At 34.9% G+C, this 27,323-nt stretch overlaps 2 protein-coding genes across 4 annotated transcripts; both read left to right on the forward strand.

Moving 5' to 3' along the window:
* Positions 1-4,203: 4,203 nt before the first annotated feature.
* On the forward strand, positions 4,204-26,954 carry abhd11 (abhydrolase domain containing 11). 2 transcript variants are annotated; one of them, XM_083564771.1, is made up of 6 exons: positions 4,204-4,328; positions 20,483-20,618; positions 21,376-21,549; positions 21,658-21,828; positions 23,394-23,575; positions 23,909-26,954. In XM_083564771.1, the coding sequence occupies exons 1-6, from the start codon at positions 4,240-4,242 to the stop codon at positions 24,042-24,044; spliced, it is 888 nt and encodes a 295-aa protein (XP_083420897.1). In that variant the 5' UTR covers positions 4,204-4,239; the 3' UTR covers positions 24,045-26,954. The 2 variants fall into 2 exon arrangements, with proteins under 2 accessions (XP_083420897.1, XP_083420896.1); XM_083564770.1 differs by lacking the exon at positions 4,204-4,328 and adding an exon at positions 19,116-19,371.
* Positions 9,794-15,404, forward strand: LOC310739139 (claudin-3-like). 2 transcript variants are annotated; one of them, XM_083564786.1, is made up of 2 exons: positions 9,794-10,469; positions 14,755-15,404. In XM_083564786.1, exons 1-2 carry the CDS (start codon positions 10,458-10,460, stop codon positions 15,397-15,399), a joined length of 657 nt encoding a protein of 218 aa, XP_083420912.1. In that variant the 5' UTR covers positions 9,794-10,457; the 3' UTR covers positions 15,400-15,404. The 2 variants fall into 2 exon arrangements, with proteins under 2 accessions (XP_083420912.1, XP_083420913.1); XM_083564787.1 differs by lacking the exon at positions 9,794-10,469 and having other exon boundaries at positions 14,609-15,404.
* Positions 26,955-27,323: the final 369 nt, after the last annotated feature.

The raw sequence follows: 27,323 nt of genomic DNA on the forward strand, positions 1-27,323 counted from the left end.
TTATCTGATTTTAGATATCAGAAAAAAAAACCAAAGGGATCTTGTCTTTTACAGCTTAACACTTATATTTTAACACTTATGTTTCAAACTTCATAATTCCCTGAAGGTGGGGTGAGAAATTCTACAGCATCTTCTGAAGTTAAATCTTTAGAATAAAGTAACAAAATACCTGTATATATATATATATATATATATATATATATATATATATATATCTTTTTGTTTATTTTTAAGAGTCTCTGATACTGAGAAAACCAACCCAGTTTTGTTGCTTCACACCGCTCTACACAAAAATGTACTCTTTTCATGTTCTGAAGTGTACGTATTTGCCACTGTTCAAAGTGCAGTTTGCAAACTGATTAAAACCCCCTAATAATCTTTAGATTTTAACAACCACAAAAGGTCAGTGGTGAACAGTAACTGATAACATGCACTTTGTTTTTGCACTCAGATGTTTTTTATTGAGTATTATTGAACCATCAGTACTTTTACAATACAGTACTTTAGTGCAATCCACTAGTCCTTATAAAAAGTTTATTAGACTGGACACATGAATCCACATAAAAATTTGCAAACTCTTTGTGCTCTAAGAATGAAAGAAATGTGAGAGATTTGTGTGTGTGTACTATTAAATTCACATTATGAAGCTTTTGCATTTATTATTGTTTGCTTTTATGTTTAACACAGGAGAGGATTTTTACACTTTATCAGATACACTGCAGGTCAGGTGACCAGAATAAAGCCCCAAGTCATGTGACCGAAACTGCCACAGGTGTGTTTATTTGCCTGTGTCATTATGAGTCTACTGTATATTCCGTCTCCTTTCAGTGAGTCAGATCATTTGAATCACCTCACCATTGAACCGACACTTTCAGGTACCATTTCTTTCCATCACTGTTGCTGAAATTGTTGAACAAAGACTCAAAAACATAAATTCATGCCATAATGTATAAAAGGCATTTAATATAATAGGTGCTGTCTTAAATGAGCAATGTACTACATACAATGTGTCTACTAATCCTTATACACATATTACTCCCTATTTACACAAATTAATAAATGCCAAATTAGCAAAAAACTAACAAATAACTCGAAATTTAAGTTTACAAACACAAATTGGTGCTTAGATATCGCCCCAAAAAGCCGACTCAAAGAGCTGAATCTTTTGCAAGTGACACATGAATCATTACAGAGGCTGTAATTGCACTTGGTTAATTAATTGTCCTGTTCGCACAACCATTTAGAGGTGTTTCCGAATTTCCAGAAACATGAACTGCTTTGTTTTAAAAGAAAATAATTCAAGCTTTTGCGCCCGTTTGAGAATTCACCATGGCTACATTGTGTATAGTTTTATTGTGGTGTTGTCTTTTGTTCCAAGCACACACAGCCACTGACTCTTTCCTTTCACAATACTGTTAGTTATCCCTGAGTAAAAACATGCAGTGGCTGTAATAATGTGGAGAGGCCAGGAAAGGGAATTTACAGAGGAAACATAACTTCAGATTACAATAGGGGGGAACTATTTAAAAAACCAAAACCATGGCTGATATCTGATATCATTGTTATAGGGATTCGGACAAGGTGTGATAAATAATATACACTGTAGTGTTTATACTTTAATAAACTTAAAATATATACTTTAATAGTTTTTTTTATACTGCACAAGTGAAATATTAATAGGTTAATGATGACTTGCACACATAGTTAATCTTCTGTCTAAACTATCCTAAATGAAAATGTATACAAAAGTCTTTAAATTAACATGTGACATTTGTGAATCATTATTCACATATTCATTCCACATTTTGCTGTTTACTTTATGGGATTACAGTTTACCATTTACATGAAGTTTTAGAGTTTTGGTTATAGAATATTATTTTAGCCCTGTCGCTCTGATGCCATGCAAAAAGATTTGCCTGAAAAACATTAGTCAAGTAATGTTTACATGCATGTAGCTCACATATTATACATTGTTACAGTGATATGTTCAAGTCAAATCAATTGCAAGTGATTTATTGTGTTTTAGAGTGTAAAAAACAGTTGTTTTGAATAATGTAGAAGTTGTTAGACCTAAAATTGTAATTTAAGTCTCATGATTGACATAATGAATCTGTGCATTAAAAAGAGCATAGATTAAAAAAATGTCATCTGATGATGTTTCTTGATTATATTTAATGCTACTTTGAAAATATGGGGAACTAGTTGCATGCAGGCCAATTTTGATGGAATAAGTTAAGATTTGTAGTTATATTGATATTATTAAATATTTGTAGTATCATGAGGAATATATAAATTAAAAACCTAACAATAACGGTTTGCAAACTCACAAAGCAGGATATAATTTACATTTCAAATAGGCTAGGTTCATTGTGACAGAAAAACATTACGTCAAAATTTGAACATACCTTCAGAATGAGTTTAAAACCTGGGTTGAAATATAGGGCCAGTTACATCAAGTTAAAAAAATGAAGGAAGAAATGAAAAAATGGCTTGGCCTAAACAGTGACTAAATATAGATTCAAGATTCACAATTTTTATTTTCATGTGTACAAGCTTTCTTGCACATTTTCCAGAGTAGGGAATATAAGATCAACAATGACCAATACTAACATCAATGTAAGAAATTTGCCTCTGGCGCCACCTTTTGGTGTACACACACACACACACACACACACACACACACACACACACACACACACACTAATATATCGCCAAATGTGTGTGGACACCTGACAGTTGGCTAGAATGTATTTGTGTGCTGTAACCCAGCTATTAAAAACTAATGTCGGCCAAAGATGGAGAAGGAGAGGAGGAAGATGTCTACAGACAAAGCAGAGAAAGGAGAAGTGGAGGAGAGTGGAGGTTAGAATTGGTATTTTAAATGTTGGTTCCATGACTGGTAAAGGGAGAGAGTTAGCTGATGTGATGGAGAGGAGAAAGGTATATATGTTGTGTGTTCAGGAGACCAAGTGGAAATGGAGTAAGGCCAGGAACATTGAAGGTGGGTTTAAACTGTTCTATCATGGTGTGGGTGGAAAGAGAAATGGTGAAGGGGTGATTCTGAAGGAAGAAGGAAGAGTACAGTATAAGTGTAGTGGAGGTGTAGAGAGTTTCTGACAGGGTGATAAACATGAAGCTGGAAGTTGAAGGGGTGATGAAAAATGTCATCAGTTCCTATGTGGGATGGAGGAGAAGTAAAAATTCTGAAGTGAGTTGGAAGTGGTGGAGAGTGTACCTAGGAATAAAATATTGGTTATTGGGGCAGATTTCAAGCAAACAGAGGTAATGAGGAGGTGATGGGTAGGTTTGGCCTTAAGTAAAGCAATGTAGAAGGGCAGATGGTGGTAGATTTTGCTAAAAGGATGGAAAGGCAGTCGTAAATACTTATTTTAAGAAGAAGGGTGATGTATAAGGTGGAGTGGAGGAAGGTGTACACAGGTGGACTATATACTATGCAGGAGATGCAACCTGAAGGAGATTGGAGACTGTAAGGTGATTGCAGTGGACAGTGTAGCTAAACAGCATCGGCTGGTGGTCTATAGGATGGCTATGGAGGTGAAAAAGAAAAGGAGGAGAGTGAGGACTGAAAAAAAAGAATAAGATAGAGGAAACTAAAGGAGGAAGACTGTAGTGTGAGGTTCAGGGAAGAGGTCAGACAGGGGCTCAGTGGTGGTGAAGAGGTGCTGGATGATTGGGCAACTACTGCAGAAGTGATAAAAGAGACAGCTAGGAAGGTACTTGGTGTGACATCTGGAAATAGAAAGAAAGACAAAGAGACGTGGTGGTGAAATGAGGAAGTGCTGGAAAGCATAAAGAGAAAGAGGTTGGCGAAGCAGAATTGGGATCAGCAGAGAGATAAGAACAGTAGGCAGGAGTATAAGTGGGTTGTGGCAGCAGGTAAAGAGGGATGTGGCAAAAGCAAAGGAAAAGTCATATTAGGAGCTGTATAAGAAGTTGGACTCTAAGGAAAGAGAGAAGGATTTGTACCTACTGGCCAGGCAGAGGGAAGGATGTGCTGCAAGTTAGAGCAATAAAAGATGCAGATGGAAATGTGTTGACTAGTGAGGAGAGTGTGTTGAAAGGATGGAGGGAGTATTTTGAGCAGCTGATGAATGAGAAAAATAAGAGAGAGAAGGTTGGATTATGTGGAAATGGTAAAGCAGAAAGTGGATAGGATTAGTAAGGAGGAAGTGAGAGCAGCTATTAAGAGGATCAAGACTGGAAAGTCGGTAGGACCAGATGACTAGTAGGAGCATGGAGATGTTTAGGAGAGATGGCAGTTGGGAGATGGGAGTTTTTAACAAGATTGTTCAACAAGATTCTGGAAGGTGAGAGGATGCCGAGGAATGGAGAAGGAGTGTGCTCATACTCATTTTTAAGAATAATGGAGATGTGCAGACCTGCAGAATTTACAGTTGAATAAAGTTGATCAGTCAAACCATGAAGTTATGGGAAAGAGCCTGGCTGAGAGAAGAGGTGATCATCTGTGAGCAGCAGTATGGTTTCATGCCGAGGAAGGATGTAGGACATGTATGAGGACAGTGGGACAGCAGTGAAGTGTGCAGTAAGCCGAAAGAAGTCTTTGTGTGCTGTATCGGTACAATTTCTGATCACTGGAACTAAGGGGCTTGTTCCATGTTCATGTTTTCATGAACATAAACATGAACATGTTCATGTTCATGTTTTCATGTTCATGTTTTTGTTCATTCATGTTTTTGAATATTGGAATTAACACTACAAGGGTTATTGCTGTTGTGGCTGAAGGTGTAAATCTTTACAGCAACAACAGTGGAAGTGGAAAGTTTTCCCAGAGGAGTGGATACTGTTATAGAATAACATTTGATTTTATTTAAATATTTAAGATTTACTGGACTGGACATTTCAGTTCCTAAATGAATGAACCCTACATGGCCCTCTGCTGTTATAAGCTTTTGATGCTTTATCCAAGTTGATGTGCTTTGCTACACAAAACGTGTCTAAAGAGTGATTATTTAATCATTCCGTCCTGTGAAATTGCCCTGTTCAAAAGCTTTCCACTAGATTCTTAAGCAGGTTCTGGGGATTTGTGCTCATTCGGCCAGAAGAGTGTTAGTGACCAAAAGTGGGTGTCTGAACATTTATTTAATAAAGAATTCTGTAGGACAAAAAACAAACAAGCTTACATCAGCCTTAAATACATTTACTGTGTTAGTTTTAAAAAACTTTTCTTCAATAAGTCGGGAAAATGAGCATGTCTCATCAAAGTCATGATATTTTAAAATGAAGGAATTAACAGGTTAAAATTACTGAAAATTTTTAAAGTGGACTTTCTTAACCTTGTGTACCACATGTAGTATCCTCAGCTAACTGCGCAATTTTTTACTTCCCCACCAAAAACAGAAATTCCTTCAAACTATCATCTTGACCAATACTCAGGCAATGTAATTCTGTGTCTAAAAGAAATGAAAATGCAAAATTGAATTAACTCTGGGACCATTTTGGGAGTGTCTTAAGTGACAATAACAGAATAATTGATGCCATTGTAAAACATACCTTTATTCCATTCAAGTATTAACCAAACCGAAACAGGTTTCAGACATGTAAAAAGAAATGTGTGTTGTGGTTTATAACAGTCAAGGAGAGTATTAGACCATCTAAACAACTAAGACTAAAATAATTCAGCATATCCAAGACTAATCTTGTAATTAGATAGAAACCCTTAATGAATCCTGATTCTTCTTCTTCTTCTTCTTCTTCTTCTTTTTCTTTTTTCGGCTTCTTCCATTATGTGTTTCTTAAAAATATTATATAGACCAAGTTTTAATTTATAAACACTGAAGCTAATATTTTATAGTAAATTGTTAAAAGAGCAATAGGACATAAATTATTATATATATATATATATATATATATATATATATATATATATATATATATATATATATATATATATATATATATATATATACACTGGCGATCAAAATTAGAGTACAATTTATAAACAATTGAACAATTCTGAAATAATGGCATCCTCACTGCTCAACAGTTGGAGGAGTTTTTGTCCTGTCTATACCATGCTACCAGAACACCTTTTTCACAATGAACTAAGGCATTTAAAAAAAAACCATTATTTTTCAGAAAACACACTGATCAAAATTAGAGAACAACAATGACTGTAGCATGGAAAAAAGATTACAACAAAATTTTCTGAAGGTTACAAGGTTACAACCTCACACTGCTCTGGTGTGATTTTGTACTACTTACCTGTTAGTGGGATTTCTGGGTATGGTGACTTCCACACAGTCTGTCTATTCGTGGTGATATAGTGGTACATAGTGACAGCCTCATATCATTCTCTGGTTCTAGCCTTGCCCTGTACTTGTTCTTTAGATATTCCAATGTGAAAAAAACGCTCTCACAAAGGTATGTAGTTGGAAAGGGTAAAAGACACCTCAATGCTTTTACTGTAAGCTCTGGAAATTCTGTCTGGCAACTTATCCAGAACTTCATAAGGGGTTGTGTATCATACATATGCCTCCTGACAGAGTCTGTGGACATCTCTATGAGCTGATCCTCTTCTACAGTATTTTAGCTTGACCCTGACATCTGTCACTTTCCTTACTAAAAAGCGATCCATGCTGGTGCTGACTAGCAAACTTCACCTTAGTTAGAAACGTTAGCTAACAGCTCCACTTCAAATTTCGATTCACCAAAACTATTAAGCGTCTATTCAATAAAACCTGAATAATGTGTTTACTTAACTCCGAGATGCTGGATGAATGTGTACATATATGACGCAAAACACAACGATAGCAAAGCATAGGCCTGATAGGTGCTAAGCTAGCCTATCCTGTGTCAGTTTCAATATTTTAGATATTTTCTTTAAATTCAGTTTTTCCACTAATGTGCAAATATTCTGGAAATGTTTGGAAAAATACATTATGGAAAAAAGTGATTTTAATAGTGAAATTATGTAGGCTGTCACGGACCACATGCAATGCCGCCGCGGACCACCAGGGGGCCGCGGACCACCGGTTGAAAACCCCTGGTCTAGCCTTTTGATTCTTTCTGCTAATGAGAGGTTTGGTCACTGCAGAGTGATATATATATGATGAGACAGATCCTTATCCTGTTCTGCGCTGAACTGGTGAGCAATTCCAGCTGCAGTGTGGAAACGATTGCCCATTGAGATCCTCCGCAGTATCCTGTCCTCCCTTGTATTTGTCTTCCGTGGACGACCAGCCTTCTTGGCAGACTTGAATGAGTTTGTGATGTTGTAAAGATTCAATATTCTTTAAATCACAGATTTGGAACGACCAACTTGTCTTGCTATCTTGGCTGATAGGGTTATCCCTTTGGCATTCATCTGGACAACCTGCTGCCGGAGGCTTTCAGTCACTTTAGAACGGCCCACCATCAAAGTCTTTGGTGCAGAGGACAGGCCGAAAGGTAAAGGAGAGGACGCTCTTCTAACAGGATAACAAAACTATGTGCAAATAAACTCACAGCAGAACCGTTTTTTTAAAGAAACTATACAGTGTGATGCAAAACATAATGACTCTTACCCTCCCAATGTGGAGTATTTTCCAGCATGTCTTGACATGCTAATCCCTTAGCGATTTCCCGCAACACTTACAATTTTATTATATGATTTTTTCAAAGCAAAAAGATTGTTTTGTTAAGGTATAAGTTTTTAGGACTTCTAATAGCAAATAAAACTAATTTTTTTTTTACGTGGCACATCTGTGATGTAAGTTTCTTCAACACCTTCTAATCAGGCAGGTTCATTATTGCATTTTTCTTTTGTGTGAACATATTGTGTTGGAATTTCTCTTGCAAAATTGGAAATCACTACCAACACTTTAATATGCTCAAGTAAATATTTTATTCAGTCTTCAACTGCTCACGATGTTAATCACCAAGTTTAGTTTTCAAGTTTGACGTCTTTATATTCATGCAGAGAACATGATTGGTTCCAAACCAACTTGATTAACATGTATCCTCCTTATTGTTTATATTTATATATACAGTGAGGAAAATAAGTATTTGAACACCCTGCTATTTTGCAAGTTCTCCCACTTAGAAATCATGGGGGGGGGGGGTCTGAAATTGTCATCGTAGGTGCATGTCCACTGTGAGAGACATAATCTAAAAAAAAAAATCCAGAAATCACAATGTATGATATTTAAACTATTTATTTGTATGACACAGCTGCAAATAAGTATTTAAACACCTGTCTATCAGCTAGAATTCTGACCCTCAAAGACCTGTTAGTCTGCCTTTAAAATGTCCACCTCCACTACATTTATTATCCTAAATTAGATGCACCTGTTTGAGGTCGTTAGCTGCATAAAGACACCTGTCCACCCCATACAATCAGTAAGAATCTAACTACTAACATGGCCAAGACCAAAGAGCTGTCCAAAGACACTAGAGACAAAATTGTACACCTCCACAAGGCTGGAAAGGGCTACGGGGAAATTGCCAAGCAGCTTGGTGAAAAAAGGTCCACTGTTGGAGCAATCATTAGAAAATGGAAGAAGCTAAACATGACTATCAATCTCCCTCGGACTGGGGCTCCATGCAAGATCTCACCTCGTGGGGTCTCAATGATCCTAAGGAAAGTGAGAAATCAGCCCAGAACTACACGGGAGGAGCTGATCAATGACCTGAAAAGAGCTGGGACCACCGTTTCCAAGGTTACTGTTGGTAATACACTAAGACGTCATGGTTTGAAATCATGCATGGCACGGAAGGTTCCCCTGTTTAAACCAGCGCATGTCCAGGCACGTTTTAGGTTTGCCAATGACCATTTGGATGATCCAGAGGAGTCATGGGAGAAAGTGATGTGGTCAGATGAGACCAAAATAGAACTTTTGGGTCATAATTCCACTAAACGTGTTTGGAGGAAGAAGAATGATGAGTACCATCCCAAGAACACCATCCCTACTGTGAAGCATGGGGGTGGTAGCATCATGCTTTAAGGGTGTTTTTCTGCACATGGGACAGGGCGACTGCACTGTATTAAGGGAGATTTTCGGGAACAATCTCCTTCCCTCAGTTAGAGCATTGAAGATGGGTCGAGGCTGGGTCTTCCAACATGACAATGACCCGAAGCACACAGCCAGGATAACCAAGGAGTGGCTCTGTAAGAAGCATATCAAGGTTCTGGCGTGGCCTAGCCAGTCTCCAGACCTAAACCCAATAGAGAATCTTTGGAGGGAGCTCAAACTCCGTGTTTCTCAGCGACAGGCCAGAAACCTGAATATCACTGAATATTTGCCTCACAGACATAATAAATGTATGTATATAACCTCGAAAAGTCAACTTTTAAATAAACCAATTCACATTGAATACAAATATTCTCTGATTACATAATCCTTATAAAAGTTATGAGGTACAGTTTCTCTGGTATCACCTCGTTTACCGTCCATGAAGAAACATAGCAAAGGTTCCGTTTGGTGTGCTGATAATTTACGTGATTTAAAACACCATAATTACTTTAAAACCTGTTTTAGATTTTGTCTCTCACAGTGGACATGCACCTACGATGACAATTTCAGACCCCTCCATGATTTCTAAGTGGGAGAACTTGCAAAATAGCAGGGTGTTCATATACTTATTTTCCTCATTGTATATATATATATATATATATATATATATATATATATATATATATATATATATACATATATATATATATATATATATATATATATATATATATATATATATATATATATATGATATATAAAAAGGTTATTCTTTATTTACACACAAACCTGTAAGAGTTTTCTAGGAATCCCACAATATGGGATCACTTCTCTAACCAAGTATTTAGCCACTGTAAGTGCATCTTTTCTCCAACAAGAAAAATACTAATGGTATTTAAAAAAAGATTAAAGTTTATTACATCTAATCAATAGCTGTATTTATGTGCAGGGGTAAATTCAATTAATCCATCCTTCAATGTGGAAAATGTATAATTTTCAGGTGTGCACTTGCTGTGAGTATAATCAAGTATTAATTTAAGTATTTGTAAAATAAATTGATGCATATATCATAAAATTGTTTAGCAAAAATGTAAAAAACAGGTGCATACCTGGTGCGTATATGTTTGCAATGACTAGCATACCTTTCTTAGATACACGGTCCATGCCATGACTGAGCTTTGCTACATGGGAAAACAGTTTCTGAAATAACTTATCTGTTCTGTTCTTATCATCAAACCGAATACTAGTAGCATGCGGTATTGTGCATGGCAGACTTTCACTTCCTGTTCAGTGGCAGGTTACTGTAAAAGTGGCAAAGCGTTAAAAACTGAGTTTGACATCCAGTTGTAACATCTTCAAAAGACTGTGCTGTGTTTAAGTCGGATCAGATATTACAGGTTTTGCACATACAACCAGATTTGGAAAGCAGAACCACATCTTAAGAAGTTCCTGATAAAATTTTTGTGTCTCTGCTGAATTAGGTAAATGCATTTTTTTGTTATTGTTTGTTTAGTTGTTGTTGTTTTTATCCTTTTTAATTATGGAATTATGTAAGATTTGAAAATGCTTGTACCTTTTTCTTGCAGTTGAGAATCATACATTTCCAGAAACATTTTCAGTTCAGGAAATCTGTCACAAATAATAAATAAAATATTTCAACATTTCACTCAAGGCACTTTAAAATGACTAAACAAATAGTCTCTTAAAGGTATTAAAAACCCTTAACTTTTATATAGTTGTATTTGACCTGTATAAATACTCATAATACTCTCCCAAGCTGGCTTAAAACAGCTATTTGCTTTTGCTACTTTATTATAAATTGTTCACTATAAAATAAAGGGGCATAACATTGTAATGAGTTATTATAGGCATTATTCAGAGGTTGGAAGTAACGAAGTACAAGTACTTCGTTACTGTACTTAAGTCGATTTTTCTGGTATCAGAACTTTACTTTTTTTGGACAAATCTTTACTTTTCCTCTTATAATTTTGACAGAAATATCTGTACTTTCTACTTCTTCATATTCAAAACAGGTTCGTTACTTTAGTTTTAATCTATTTGGTGAAATGTCAATATTTTTTTTTTATTATTTGTGTTCTATATGGTTCAGCCTGGACACATTTATATGGTTACAAAATATTTAATTCGTTTTGTATTAATATATTAATTAAGGCTGTCAAAATGCTAATTAATTTTAACAGCACTGTTTTTTATTAACGCACGATTAATGGAGCATGCATTTCTTTTTGACCATTTTGTATAAAAGATATAAATTAATAAATATAAAAGAGGTCAAATTAAAACCTTCATCACAACACACGTTTATTCACTACTTCCTTTGTTTACTCAGATATAAAAAATTATTACACCTCCACCAAAAAACATCATTTTAAATCAGTTAACATTTGTTTTACTGATGCACCAAGTTTTAGATCTGCCATAATGCACACATCCGACAATAAAACCTCTGGTGTCAACAAACGCGCCGGCGTAAAGGGTCTACTTTTATTCTCATAAAAACAACAAAATGCTGTGCTTTTGTAAAATAAAGTAAACAGACAGTGTGCGCATTCTCCCGTCTCTGTCTCCTCTCTTTACAGACACACAAATTAAACAACCTGAATATCACTGAATATTTGCCTCACAGACATAATAAATGTATGTATATAACCTCGAAAAGTCAACTTTTAAATAAACCAATTCACATTGAATACAAATATTCTCTGATTACATAATCCTTATCAAATTTATGAGGTACAGTTTCTCTGGTATCACCTCGTTTACCGTCCGTGAAGAAACATAGCAAAGGTTCCGTTTGGTGTGCTGATAATTTACGTGATTTAAAACACCATAATTACTTTAAAACGTTTGCAAAAATATTTTGTCTTGATGCTCTTTGTTGAGTTTGATTTCATGAATAATAAACATACATTTTGCGTAAAGCATCAATATTTGTCCATACCCATGCTGATTAGAGTATTAAAAAATTGGAAAATAATTTAAGGTATTATTAAAACAGATAAAAATGCGCTATTAAGTTGTAATTAATCGTGAGTTAACTCATAACAATCATGCGATTAATCCTGATTAAATATTTAAATCGATTGACAGCCCTAATATTAATATTATGTGACTTTCAGTTACCAGTGTGACACTAAAACACGTAGTAGTAATTTTTACTTTTTACTTAAGTACATGTCAGAGACACCGCTACTTTTGCCACCTCTATATACATCTTATTGTGTTTTTTAATTGATAGTGTTATACTCAAAGAGTTTTAAATGATATGCTGTTGATAAAATAAGGATTATAGCATTAAGTAGTTGAAATGTGAATAATAGGTAATTATTACTTTAGACTTTTCCAGAAAGATTTTTTTTTTAATCATTAAAAAAATGCCTAGCAGATTTATTTTTTTTTTTTTTATAGATGTGTTTGTACATTCTTAATACTCTGTGTGTGTGTGTGTGTGTGTGTGTGTGTGTGTGTGTGTGTGTGTGTGTGTGTGTGTGTGTGTATCCATGTGTGGGTGATTGGATTTCAAGCATGTCTGTCTGCTTAATATATTTTCTTTACTACTTATTGAACTGTACTTACAAAACCCATAATGTTTTAATATAAACAATTGTTACTATAAACATGAGGCATCAACAGGTTCGAGCATTTTGTTATTGGAAATAATAAAACTAATCCTAAAGCTTCTGTTTTCAGGCTCTTTAAGACATTAAATCATATATAGGTTTGATTATTTTCTATTATAATTTTTTTATGATTATTAAACACTAATTATAATGAATTCATAGTTTTTAAAAAAAGCAGGCAATCAGGGTTTTACAAGGAACTGATTATAAACTGAACTGATAGTTATTTTTCAACAATTTGATTGTTTTCATGGCACAAGGCTGCCAAATACTCAGTATAGTTAAACAAGTACTGATGCCTGAACTTTACCACAATTTGAAGTCTCATAACATGGAACAAGATAGCGCGGTGAAATATACAAAAAACAACAACCAACCAACCAAACCAAACCAAAAAAAATAAAATACAAAATCATGTTTATAATGTTCCTATGCTAAAAGGAACCTGTGGGTAATGTGTTAGAATCACCTGAGAATGTGTCATACTTTTTGTGCTTCTAAATATAAATTGCTGTGTTTATACTCCAAGATTTTCTGTACAGTAAACTCTGTCCTAAAGAGCTTGCATCTGGATTTTTGTTAGGCTACGTTATGCCATTGATCTTGAACCCAGTGGTGGGCAGTAACGGAGTAAATGTAATTTTTTACTTTACTTAAGTAGCTTTTTCACGTAGCTGTACTTCTCTCAAGTGTTTCCGTTTGAGGAGACTTTTACTTTAACTTCACTACATTTCAAACTCAAATATTTAACTTTTGTATGCAACTACATTTTGCAAAGGTAGTAATTTATGAGCAATATAATAACTTTGATTAATAGTGTACAGAGTGAAGTTTTAAGTAAGCAAGGATTTATTGCCCCTTTAAATAATAGACAGAGAGAATACTGTGAGAACAGCGGCCCGTGATTTGGAGTCGCAAGATGGAAGAGTCTGCACGAAGAGTGTGAGTGAGTGGGTGAGTGAGTGAGTGAGTGAGTGAGTGAGTGAGCGAGTGAGTGGTTGGAAAAGAGGTAGGAAGGACATTATAGCCATAGTAAATCATTGGACATTAGAGCCATAATAAATATAGTATTTTGGATACTTAAGTACATTTGAAGGCAAATCACGCCCGTGATTTGGAGTCGCAAGACAGTCTGCACGGTGGGAGTGAGCCAGTGGGTAAGTGAGAGGGTGAGTGAGAAAGAGAGGGAGTGAGTGAGTTTGTGGGAAAGAGGTAAAAAGGACATTAAATCCATATGAAATTGTTGGACATTACAGGCATAATAAATATAGTATTTTGCATACTTAAGTACATTTAAAGGCAAATTATTTTGTACTTATACTCAAATGGAATTTTAAAGGGAACACCTTTACTGGAGTATTAATTTATTTAGTGTATCTGTACTCAAGTACAAGTATCTTTACCTCAAGTACATGCTTTATGTAATTTGTCCACCACTGATTAAACCTAAACAGCTTGTATTATTAGGCTATGTGTGTTACACGTACCCATTGGATGCAGTGTTTTGTGTGTGTGTGTGTGTGTGTGTGTGTGTGTGTGTGTGTGTGTGTGTGTGTGTGTGTGTGTGTGTGTGTGTGTGTGTGTGTGTGTGTGTGCCAAAGCAACGCAATAAGTGTAAAAAAAAACAAAAAAAACAATGGATTAAAATCACTCATGAAAGCAAAATAATTTGGAATTACTCCAAAGAGACTGAAAGTTGTTATTGCATCAATATGTGGTTCTTCCAAACATAGTCTTCACCTACTGTATGTAAACATTTTTAAATAAAAAATGTTTTTTTATATATATATATATATATATATATGTTGACAAATAATGCATTGCACAATACATCTTTGCTAACTTTACTTACTTTAAAAGCATATTGGTTTGAAAATATTGTTTAAATAAGTGCCACTTATTTTAATTCAGGTAATCATAAACCATTATTGGAAGTTTGTAGATTATTTGAACAAATGGGAATCTATTGCATACAAGACAAATTATTTATCTTTAACTTTGTCTGCAAAATGAGCTTGAATTGATTTTATTTACCTATAACTGGCCCAATTGATCCATTTAAAGCATTTATGGCATTTGGTTTTCAGATTGGTTTTTAATATTTTTTGCCTTTGTCTCATCAAAAACTAAAGCATCTCTAGCTCACCATGTCAATGGGAATGGAAGTTGGGGGCATTGCCCTGGGTTCAATAGGCTGGATCATATCTATTATAACCTGCACTCTGCCTATGTGGAAGGTCACTGCTTTTGTTGGAGCTAACATTGTCACAGCGCAAGTCATCTGGGAGGGCATCTGGATGAGCTGTGTAGTTCAGAGCACCGGACAGATGCAGTGTAAGATATACGACTCAATGCTTGCTCTTCCTCAGGACCTTCAGGCAGCCCGAGCTATGTGCATCGTCTCCATCATCCTAGGCATGCAGGCTGTATCGGCCTCCATTATGGGTGCAAAGTGCACAAACTGCATTGGGGATGAGGCATCTAAGGCAAGATTCATTATTTTCTCTGGCATCTGCTTCATCATCTCTGGCGTCCTGACACTCATGCCGGTATCCTGGACTTCCAGCACTGTTGTTCAGGATTTCTACAATCCGCTGGTCCCACCCACTCAGCGCAGGGAGCTGGGAGCATCGCTGTACATAGGCTTCGGGGCTGCCGCTCTTCTTATCATCGGAGGAGCATTGCTGTGCTGCACCTGTCCACCACGTGAGAACAGCTACAAGCCCCCCAAAAAAGCATACACTGCTCCTCGCTCTGCCAGTGGCTACGGGAAGGACTATGTATAAAATTCTTTCAAGTAGTAAGGGGGTTCCAAATATATTATAAGTCTTCTCAAAAAAGCTTTGTTGCATGACATAATATTTAATGGGCATCTTTTGTTGTTTTTCTAATTGATATTTCCATTTAATGATTTTAATTATTGATAAGACAAGTTAATTTCTCTTTTTGTGTACATTCATTGCCTCACCAATTGTCACTTGAAGAAGATAAACATGCAGTTTATGATGTGATAATAGGAAATAAAAAAGTGCAAGACTCTGGAAAAAAACAATAGCCATTACTACCCTAAATGCCGAGTAAGAAAACGTATACATATTAAAAATGTTTTTTGTTTTTTTTCGTTGAATAACAAGACCTTTAAAATCCATTTATTCTCTACCTTAGATTATGTAAATTACATGTCAATATAAATGAATTGTTGCTATATAAAAAATGCAAGTAAAAAGACCAGGCACAGAAGCCTGTAAATGATAAACATATCAATATCAAATTTAATTACAGTACTTGTTTACAGCTCATGTCAAATTATCAGCTCATATCCAAGGTAAGAACGGACACACACACACACACACACACACACACACACACACACACACACGCACACACACACACACACACACGGAGTGCAGTATTCCAATTCCACTTAAAGATGTTAAATGGGGTTAAGGTCAGAGGTCAAGCTCATGCAGACTGATCAAGATCTTCCACCAACCCACGTAAACCATATTTTAATTTAACTCTTTGTGGGACATGTTGCAACAGGTTTGCAACTCCTGGTTCAGGTGAACCAAAAAATTTTAGGACACTACATCCAAGGACATTCCATACAATTGTGTTTGGCAAAGAGCTACATATGGCTGGTAAATTCAGGTGTTCCAAAACTTTGGCCCAAATAGTATACAAGATTAATAATAAATAACAAAAAAAGATATGTTTGCCCAAAAATATATTTAAAAAAATATATGAAAATTCCCTCAGTTTTAAGACATCACAGTTTTAAGACTAACATTGAATGTCAGTGTCATACAAAATATGGAGCATTTCAGATTTCAAACTGAGAATATTCTAAAACTTGAAGTTAGTTATAAAGGCTAATTTTGGGCATGTGTATAATTAGAGATTTTTCACATCATCACAGGTTGTTGGAAGAGTGGGTAGTACTGTAGTACAGTATGGTAGTAGTTTCTTACAGCTCCAGGGTCTGGGGATCAATTCTAAGCTCAGGTTACTGTCTGTACCGTGGTGGGCTTCTCAGCTGGTTCTCCAGTTTCCTGGATTAGTAAGTGGCTTAGTTACTACAAATTGCCCTCAGGTATGAATATGTGTGAGAATGAGTGTGAGTAATGTGTTCTATCTGAGAAATAAAGTCACAATCTCATGGCAAAAGGTTCTTCACTTTATAGACTTTATTAGATAATTAAGAGATTTAAGCGTCTTAAAACAGTTCTAAATGGAGCCCTGTAGGATTGAAAAAGGGTTGTCATTTTCTCTATGAACCTTGGCAACCAAATAGCTATTATATATATATATATATATATATATATATATATATATATATATATATATATATATATATATATATATATATATATATATATATATATATTCATAGAATTGATCATAGTCATAGAACAAAATGCACCCTTAAATCCTTCAACTATATGTTTCTATTTATCAGTGCAAGTGATTCTGTTTTAGAGTGTAAAAAACAGGTGTTTTGAATAATGTAGAAGTTGTAAGAAAGTACTTGTGATTTAAGTCTCATGATTGACAATTAATCTGTGCATTATAAAGAGCACAGATAAAACATTGTCATCTGATGATGTTTCTTGATTATATTTAATGCTACTTTGAAAATATGGGGAACAAGTTGCATGCAGGCCAATTTTGATGGAATAAGTTAAGATTTGTAGTTATATTATTAAATATTTGTAGTATCATGAGGACTGTTTACATTAAAAACCTAACAATAACCGTTTGCAGACTCACAAAGCAGGATATAATTTGCATTTCAAATAGGCTAAGATTCATTGTGACAGAAAAACATTAAGTCAAAATTTCCACATACCTTCAGAATGAGTGTAAAACACGCTAATTAGAACAAGATAAAAAATGAAGGGGGGGATGAAAAAATGGCTTGGCCTAAACAGTGACTAAATTTAGATTCATGATTCACAATTTTTATTTTCATGTGTACAAGCTTTCTTGCACATTTTCCAGAGTAGGGAATATAGGATCAACAATGACCAATACTAACATCAATGTAAGACATTTGCCTCTGGCGCCACCTGTTGGTGTACACACACACACACACACACACACACACACACACACACACACACACACACACACACACACACCTTTACAGCAACAACAGTGGAAGTGGATACTGTTATAGGATATTTAAGATTTACCGGACTGGACATTTCAGTTCCTAAATGAATGAACCCTACATGGCCCTCTGCTGTTATAGCCACTTTTGATGCTTTATCCATGTTGATATGCTTTTCTACACAAAACGTGTCTAAAGAGTGATTATTTAATCATTCCGTCCTGTGAAATTGCCCTGTTCAAAAGCTTTCCACTAGATTTTTAAGCAGGTTCTGGGGATTTGTGCTCATTCAGCCAGAAGAGTGTTAGTGACCAAAAGTGGGAGTCTGAACATTTATTTAATAAAGAATTCTGTAGGACAAAAAAAAACAACAGCCTTAAAGACATTTACTGTGTTAGTTTAAAAACTTTTCTTCTACAAGTCGCGAAAATGAGCATGTCTCATCAAAGCCATGATATTTTGAAATGAAGGAATTAACAGGTTAAAATTACTGAAAATTTTTAAAGTGGACTTTCTTAACCTTGTTACCACATGTAGTATCCTCAGCTAACTGCGCAATTTTTTACTTCCCCACCAAAACAGAAATTCCTTCAAACTATCATCTTGACCAATACTCAGGCAATGTAATTCTGTGTCTAAAAGAAATGAAAATGCGAAATTGAATTAACTCCGGGACCATTTTGGGAGTGTCTTAAGTGACAATAACAGAATTATTGATGCCATTGTAAAACATACCTTTATTCCATTCAAGTATTAACCAAACCGAAACAGGTTTCAGAAATGTAAAAAGAAATGTGTGTTGTGGTTTATAACAGTCAAGGAGAGTATTAGACCACCTAAACAACTAAGACTAAAATAATTCAGCATATCCAAGACTAATCTTGTTATTAGATAGAAACCCTTAATGAATCCTGATTCTTCTTCTTCTTTTTCTGCTTCTTCTTCTTCTTCTTCTTCTTCTTCTTCTTCTTTCAGTTTCTCCCATTATGTGTTTCTGAAAAATATTATATAGACCAAGTTTTAATTTATAAACATCAAAGCTAATATTTTATAGTATATTGTTAAAAGAGCAATAGGACATCAATTATCAGTCGATAATTAGGCATTAGAGAAACCTACGAGTTTTATGGTAGCAGTAATTTTTTCCTGATTGATTGCATTTTTTCATATGTATAAAATCAAGGCATTTTTATTAACTGCCAGAAGTGTATATAAAACTCAACAAAAAAGCTATTAAAACCAAGGGAATATATATATTAGGGCTTGTGTTTGTTTTTTTTAATAAATATATTTATTTATTTGTTTGTTTGTTTAAAAAAAATAAAAATTCTGTTGTTGTTTCTCTGAGAGGAAGAAGGGGGCGCCATTTACTCTTTCCCTACATATGACGTCGGAACCTATACATGCCGGCCGGACGTGAGAAGCTGTCAGGCTGTAGGTTTGTAGGATTTCAAAGCACGCTTCCTGTCGGTCGTCACAGTTCATGTATCAGCGCAACCATGAACTTTCTCGGTCGTGTCTTAACTACAAGAGTGTTAATCGGGAAGCCGCAGCCGCCGTCCGCAGCCGGAGCTCGGTGTTGGTTTAGCGCGGTGTCGCGGCTGGGCGGCGTTACCCAGTCCCACAGCGCTGCTCCTTCCACCAGGTACTGACTGACCTCTTTCACTAAACAGTTCCAGCACATGCTTGTGACACAAATGTTGAATTCTGTGTTAGTGTTAGTTATTTTTGGCTTTATGACCTATATTTTATATGTATTGTCTACTTGGTAAAATATATTGTTTTTTCTGCATTTTTGGACACAACAGAAAGCTTTACTCATGACCAAGCTAATCGTGACCTAGCTAGTCAAACCGTTACCTCTGCTGCACTGCATTCTTCTCAATGCACTTTTATATACATATACACTCTATAAACAATTATAATACAGTAATGATATATATTATATATGCTTCCGCATGAAATGTATTAAAAATCGAAAGTCTGTGTCTTAAGGACAAACTGGTGACATTTCTTATGTAACACGACATGCATATTACATGTTTCAAAAAGTGTCCAAGAGACTAAAATTCATCAATGTTGACATTTTAATTTTTTTGCCTTGACTGATGACACTGAGATCTCCTCAGGATATTTACTTCTAGAAATTCATAAGTGTGAAAATGTATTCACTAATACCCCAGATAAGATCCCAATGTAATTGTATTCAAAGAAAAACCTTCTCACTGGAAAACATTGTAACGTAATATTGTAAAATATGGCGTGTGTTCAGTGATTTTGGTGCTTGGTGTTGTATTTTTGTATTTTTCATATAAGTAGTTGGCAGGAGGAAAGGAGGAGGAGGAAATAAAAAAAAGGGACAAAAATCTTTTAAAATGAGCGATAACATCCAGACTGTGCTGTGAGTGCCAAAGAACCAAAGCAGCAACATTCAACATCATATGAGAAATGCAGCACAGGAGGTTATAGTTCCAGGATGCAATAATACAACTTGATTCATCAAGTTAGTGATGTATAAATGCGATGGGATTGAATGAGGTGTTTTGTAATAGTTACGGATCTGGGAGCTGATTTCTTTTAAACAGCGAAAGGCATAAAAAGTGAAATAATCTACACAATATGTTCAGTTGCCCTGCTTATCTTCTGTAGTAGTAATAGTATTGTATGTATATATTTGACTATTGATCTGATCGTATTTAGTGTGTTGGTTTGTTTTTAGTTAAATCATCGTAATAATAGTGTGTGTTCTCTTGCAGCCCTGTAAACCTGAGCTATGATGTGTATGATGGTACAGAGGATGGCGTTCCACTCGTCTTCCTGCATGGCTTATTCGGGAGCAAAACCAACTTCCATACTATAGCGAAGTCTTTGGTGCAGAGGACAGGCCGAAAGGTAAAGGAGAGGACGCTCTTCTAACAGGATAACAATACAATGTGCAAATAAACTCACAGCAGAACCGTTTTTTTTTAAGAAACTATACAGTGTGATGCAAAACATAATGACTCTTACCCTCCCAATGTGGAGTATTTTCCAGCATGTCTTGACATGCTAATTTTTATGCTAATTTTATTTTATGCTAATTTATATTTTATTATTGAAATTTTTAATTTTTAATTTAATAATTAATTTTTAATTGATTTTTTTTTTTTTTTTTTAATTTTTTAAATTTTATTTATTTTTATTTTTATTCTAATTTTATTTTTATGCAAATTTTTCTTTTTATTTTCCAGACATGCTAATCCCTCAGCGATTTCCCGGAACAATTAAAATTTTATTATATGATTTTATATATATATATATATATATATATATATATATATATATATATATATATATATATATATATATATATATATATATATATATACAACACATCTTTCTTTTACCTGTATAAATATTTATAATTAATGTTGTTGAACATGCTTAAGATTATTTTGTTAAGGTATACGTTTTTAAGACTTCTAATAGCGAATAAAACAATTTTTTTATTACGTGGCACATCTGTGATGTAAGTTCTTCAACACCTTCTAATCAGGCAGGTTCAATAATTTAACAGCACTGTGCTATAAAAAGGACTAGTAATATTGACTCCATGACTTTTCAGAAACTGTATGCCTGCTAGTGTCCTAACTGTACTTTGTCTAGTCAGGTGCTGACAGTAGATGCTCGTAACCATGGCAATAGCAAACACCACCCGGTCTTGACATATGAGGTGATGACTAACGATTTGAAGCACCTGCTTAACCAGCTGCATATCGGAAAGTGTATTCTCATCGGTCACAGCATGGGGGGCAAAACTGCAATGGCTACAGCTTTGTCACAGGTATTGTCGTCAGACATTTTGTCTGAAATCAAGTTTGAAATTGTGAAGAACTTTCTGATGAAGTTTTGTTCCGTATCCCCATATTTGATTTGTTTTTCTGAATGGCAGCCCAGTTTTGTGGAGCGTCTCGTCGTGGTAGACATCAGTCCTGTTCCGACGTCCGGTCGCACCTTTATGAGAGGCTATATCGAAGCTATGAAGGAGGTACAAATACCTAGCAACATTCCACGCTCAACTGCTCGCAGGGTGGCCGAAGACCAACTCCGGGATCATGTTAAAGTAAGCGTGCGAAATCAGGGTTTATATTGCCGTCTCCTTTCTGTGAATATATTGTGTTGGAATTTCTCTCCAACACTTTAATATGCTCAAGTAAATATTTTATTTAGTCATCAACTGCTCACGCTGTTAATCACCAAGATTAGTTCTTAAGTTTGACGTGTTTATATTCATATAGAGAACATGATTGGTTCCAAACCAACTTGATTAACATGGATCCTTCTTCTTGTTTATAAATACATATATATTATATACACAAAAAACCTGTAAGAGTTTTCTAGAAATCCCACAACAAGGGATCACTTCTTTAACCAAGTATTTAGCCACTGTAAGTGCATCTTTTCTCCAACAAGGAAAATACTCATGGTATTTAAAAAAAAAAAAGTTAATTACATCTAATCAATAGCTGTATTAATGTGCAGGGGTAAATTCAATTAAAAAAATGTATAATTTTCAGGTGTGCACTTGCTGGGAGTATAATCAAGTACTAATTTAAGTATTTGTAAAAAAAAAAAAAAAAAAAAAAAAAAAAGATGCACTTCTAAAATTGTTTTGCAAAAATTGAAAAAACAGGTGCATGCCTGGTGCGTATATGTTTGCAATGACTAGCATACCTTTCTTAGATACACGGTCCATGCCATGACTGAGCTTTGCTACATGGGAAAACAGTTTCTGAAATAACTTATCTGTTCTGTTCTTATCGTCAAACGGAATACTAGTAGCATGCGGTATTGTGCATGGCAGACTTTCACTTCCTGTTTAGTGGCAGGTTACTGTAAAAGTGGCAAAGCGTTAAAAACTGAGTTTGACATCCGGTTGTAACAACATCTTCAAAATGTGTGTCTTGTGACTGTGCAGTGTTTTAGTCTGATCAGCCAGTATGGGTTTTACACGTACACCCAGATTTGGGAAGCAGAACCACATCTTAAGAAGTTCCTGATCTAAATAAATGTTGTATCTCTGCTGAATTAAGAAACCCTTTGTTTTTCTGAAATATTATATGTATGTATGTATGTATATGTGTGTGTAAGTATATATATATATATATATATATATATATATATATATATATATATATATATATATATATATATATATATATATATATATATATATATATATATAAATAAACACAGATTATCTTATCTAAAGAGGTCATGGAAACAACTCATTCTCATACGTTGATCATGTTGCTACTAAGAATTTGGGAACTTGGGTTTTCTCGTTGATTTTGAAACTGCTGACAATGTCTCTTGTAAGCCGCAATGATAACAAGCAGGTGCCACCGAGCTGCTGTGTAATAATACAAAAAGAGTGTTTTGGCAGATGAACACACACGCAATAATGTTTTAAAAAATTTTATTTATCCTGATTTTCATTAGAACTATTTTAATATTATTATTAGTAGTAGTATTATAATTATAATACCTAATTTTGTTCTGAGTGCTGTATTACTTTAAACTTATTTACTCTTAGCAATAGGTGCAATGAGTCACACGTTAGTCTTAACATGAATAAAGGATAGTGGACATGTGTATATTTGAAATCTCTTGTTGGTTTGTGCATAGGAACGCTCCGTTCGGCATTTCCTCCTCACTAATCTGGTAGAGCAAAATGGACACTACTCCTGGAGAATCAATTTGGAGGCCATATCCAATCACCTGACGGACCTTATGTCTTTCCCCAAGTTTAACACAACCTATGAAGGTCCCACCCTCTTTCTGGGCGGCAGTAACTCCGAATACCTTAGGTAACAACACCAGAGGTTTTTTTTTTAAACACACAAATCACACTGATCTAAAACTGATCAGAAACTGAATGTGGAAAGGACAGACTGAATTATTTTAAATTCAGATTCGTTTTGGAGGCAGTTCAAATCAATTTTTATATTTTTTCATACTATAAAGTTTTAAAAGCTGCCAGAAGCTGTCAAAAATAGAATTAAAAATTTGTAGCTATTATTATAGCTTTTATGTGGAATGGAAGACACACATTCACACATATTCAGTTTGAGAAGTCATTCTGTAAAAACTAATGCCACAGTGGGTCTGTTCCATTCTCAAATTTTTTTCCCTCTTCCCAGCTCTGAGGATTACCCTGAAATCCAGCGTCTCTTTCCGTATGCAGATATCCAGTATATCCCTGATGCCAGTCACTGGATTCATGCTGACAAACCCCTGGATTTCATCAGTTCTATAATTACTTTTGTACAGCCCTAAACTCATGACTGACTGACTCACTCACTCTCTTTGGTTTTTTTTTTTTATTTTATTTCATTTTCCTTTTAAATTATTAGTCCATGACTTTCTAAAACACATACAGTGCTGTGCAAGAGTTGGAAACATTGGAAAGAATTATCAAATTAATTAATACATTGAGCAGTAAATGAAAAAGAAACAAGTATTGTGGTATTTATAGTGAAATAGTGAAACTTTGACTTGTTCTAATGTTGTGGAAATGAATGATTTGAAATGCTATTTTTGTTTTCATACCCACCTTTATTCAGATGCAGCTGTTGTGTTTAGTAAAACCATATCCTGAAAAGATCTTTGCAGAAAGCCTATACAAGTTTAGATTTTTTTTAGAAGACGTGTCAACACAAATTACTGGTTGAAAACTACAACCAGATTTTTTATATACCGATTAGATTTTTTTAGGTTAATGTTTGAGAATTATTTTGTTTAGTTACTGACACTCACCTAATGCAGGTGTAAATTAACCATCTAAGGCAAAATCGAACTGCAAATGAATGGTGCCTATGACTATTGCACAGTACTGTAAATCCAGTTGCACTGTTTCAACACTCACTAAGTCGGTTTCACACAAACACATTCAGCAGACATTTAAAAACGTTTTGTTTTTCATACTGGAAAGTAACACAGCAGATCAGTAGATTGTAATTATAAACAACTCGACTCTACGTGACCAGCTGCCGTTTCAAAAGGTTTTTTTTTTAACTTACTTGAATCTTTTACTGTCTTACACAAGCACGGAGACTCCACTAGTGCAGTAGACATCTAGACATTGTATTCTATAGGTAGTGTTTTTGAAAGTTGCAGTCGGATGAAGCTAGTTGCAGTTTTCCGTTTGTTACAGTAGAGGTGTCAGTTGTGTGCTTGTTTGTTTGCTTGGTAGTCATGAGACTGGAGTTCTGTTTTAAAGTAAAGGTGAATGTTTAGAGCTCGACAAAAGATCAGATTTACACAATTTTCCACTTTCTCCAAGCTTACTCCATGTTTTTGTGTTTGCTTTGTTAGATTTGTAGATATAAAGGTGAAGGTTGCTTGGTGACGTTTTTAGGATCATGCAGGTATATAACTCTCTGACATGCACGATACCCACAGCACGTCGTTCGATAGATAAATGTCGAGAGAAAATGAAATGGTAGCTAGAGAGAAATAGTATTATTACTTACGAATGTGAAGAGAGATCACCACGGTTCATCGCCAAAATGCTTGCTGACAATATTGTTCATCTTATTACAATGACAATTACAACTACCTAAGCATTTTGACGTATACCTGTTTGTTTAGTTGATTTTTTGTTAATATGTTGTTATTACTTTACAATAGCTACATTTATTGCGTTTTTAAGCATGGACTGGCAACACACTGGAGCTTGTACTTGTACAGTGGTCCAGCTAATGAACTCATTTGTTCATACCTGCAACCTCATTAAAATCTGCCTTGCTCTGAGTTTTATTCCAACTCCAACCTCACCAAGCTAGGGAAAATTGTTTAACCAAAAATACCATACGTAACTTAAATACTTAAATTTCTAAGAGCTATGCTGCCGGGAGATATACCCTTGACACTTTTCTTCATCAGGGTCAATAGCACTGTGTTGTACGTGAGCACCTGTAAGCCGCTGTTAGATGTGTGTCTGTATTTTGTGACTAAAATTTATTTTATATTCCTATATTGAGTATATTCCTAAATTAGTACTACAATATAATAAAAGGGAAATATTTATATTTTATGGCTGTTAGTTGTTTGTAACCTTCTATTCTACATGTGTATGTTTGGAAACGGTATTTTTTAGGATTATGACCCATGCTGCAGAATTCAACACAAAACCTTTGTGTTGTGTTTTAACAGATTAAAGCCCATGTATGTAATAACAGTTTAGACGGTTTGTGGTTAAACACTGAATATCAAGTAGTTGATATAATATATACTGCAAGTTGTCTGTGGTGGATTGATTCAATGTGTCAATTTACTAGCACATATGTATTTATCTTTCCAATTATCTGTGTGTGTGTGTATATATATATATATATATATATATATATATATATATATATATATATATATAATGTGTGTGTGTGTGTGTGTGTGTGTGTGTGTGTGTGTGTGTGTGTGTGTGTGTGTGTGTGTGTGTGTATGTATATATATGATATATTGAAATGACTAATCAAAGTACGAACAATCCTGGCATCTTGAAGACAGAATGGTTTGCCTTTAGACATTATTAAAGCTGTGGATAATCTTTTTAAAACAAAACAGCTTTAATAGATTGTATCCATTTCATTTCACTATCACATCTGCATTTTCTTTACTGAAAGATAATACTCATAATATATTAAATAATTATATTTGTCTTGTAATTAGTGGAATACTTGAAACAAAAGGATGTTTGCATGGAGCAGACCAGAGATCATGATTTTTGTGGAGAGATTGTCATGTGTTATGTCTTACAGTAAAGTCTTGATGTCCCTGTCTTGTGTGCTTTAGTTTCTTTTGTGCTAACCTGTACTTCAAGCACAGTCACAAGCACAATGATATAAGTGTTGTAGATTTTTTTTTTATGTGTGCCTGACTGTACCTTGAACATAATCTAAACTTGAGTCCTTTTATTACTTTTGACAATAAGGACCATCAACTTTATCTGACTTGTTTTAATAGTTCGCTGGTTGATGCTGTTGCTCTATACGTTTAATCCAGAGTGAGATATAAATCGAAAAGCAATATTCGGGACCATGCTCTAGCACCAGCGCTCATCTGAGCAGCTGAAGTGGTCGTGTTATGGTTGGTTATGTGTTCATTTTGTGTAGATGTTGTTCTCATTGCATGAAAAAAATTTTTTTCTTAAATGTGGCAAACTTAATTAAAATTCAAGATTTCAAAACAGTTATGATGTCATGTAATTTTTACTTCATTATAGCATTCTCAGTTATTAGGTGCAACTTTTCTCATTGGACTCTTCTGTTCTACAGTTCACTATTAGAAATAATATTTAGAAAGTGATAATACTGGAAATGTTTTCTTTTTATGAACCATATCTGAAAAGGTGCCAACCAGTTTATCCATGTTGCCTGGTTTTCAAAACTGTGCTACAGCAAAAACATGAGCTCACCCAGTGGAAAACGCTGTTCACTGGATGCATCATGTGAAAGATGTGCATTTGCTTATCTCAGTGGGAACCTTTGCAAGGTGTTGACTCCATTTAGGTCGAACTCTGTACATTTTACGTTCTACAGGTTTTGGTAGTCAGCTTAA

The sequence above is a fragment of the Silurus aristotelis genome, assembly GCF_946808225.1.
Source record: "Silurus aristotelis genome assembly, chromosome: 16".
Lineage (NCBI taxonomy): Eukaryota > Metazoa > Chordata > Actinopteri > Siluriformes > Siluridae > Silurus > Silurus aristotelis.

Coding starts and splice junctions, on each gene's coding strand:
- abhd11 (XM_083564770.1), top strand. CDS start 19,130: ATGCCGGCCGGACGTGAGAAGCTGTCAGGCTGTAGGTTTGTAGGATTT. Junction 21,829..23,393: donor AACTCCGGGATCATGTTAAA/GTAAGCGTGCGA, acceptor GTTTGTGCATAG/GAACGCTCCGTTCGGCATTT. Junction 23,576..23,908: donor AGTAACTCCGAATACCTTAG/GTAACAACACCA, acceptor CCCTCTTCCCAG/CTCTGAGGATTACCCTGAAA.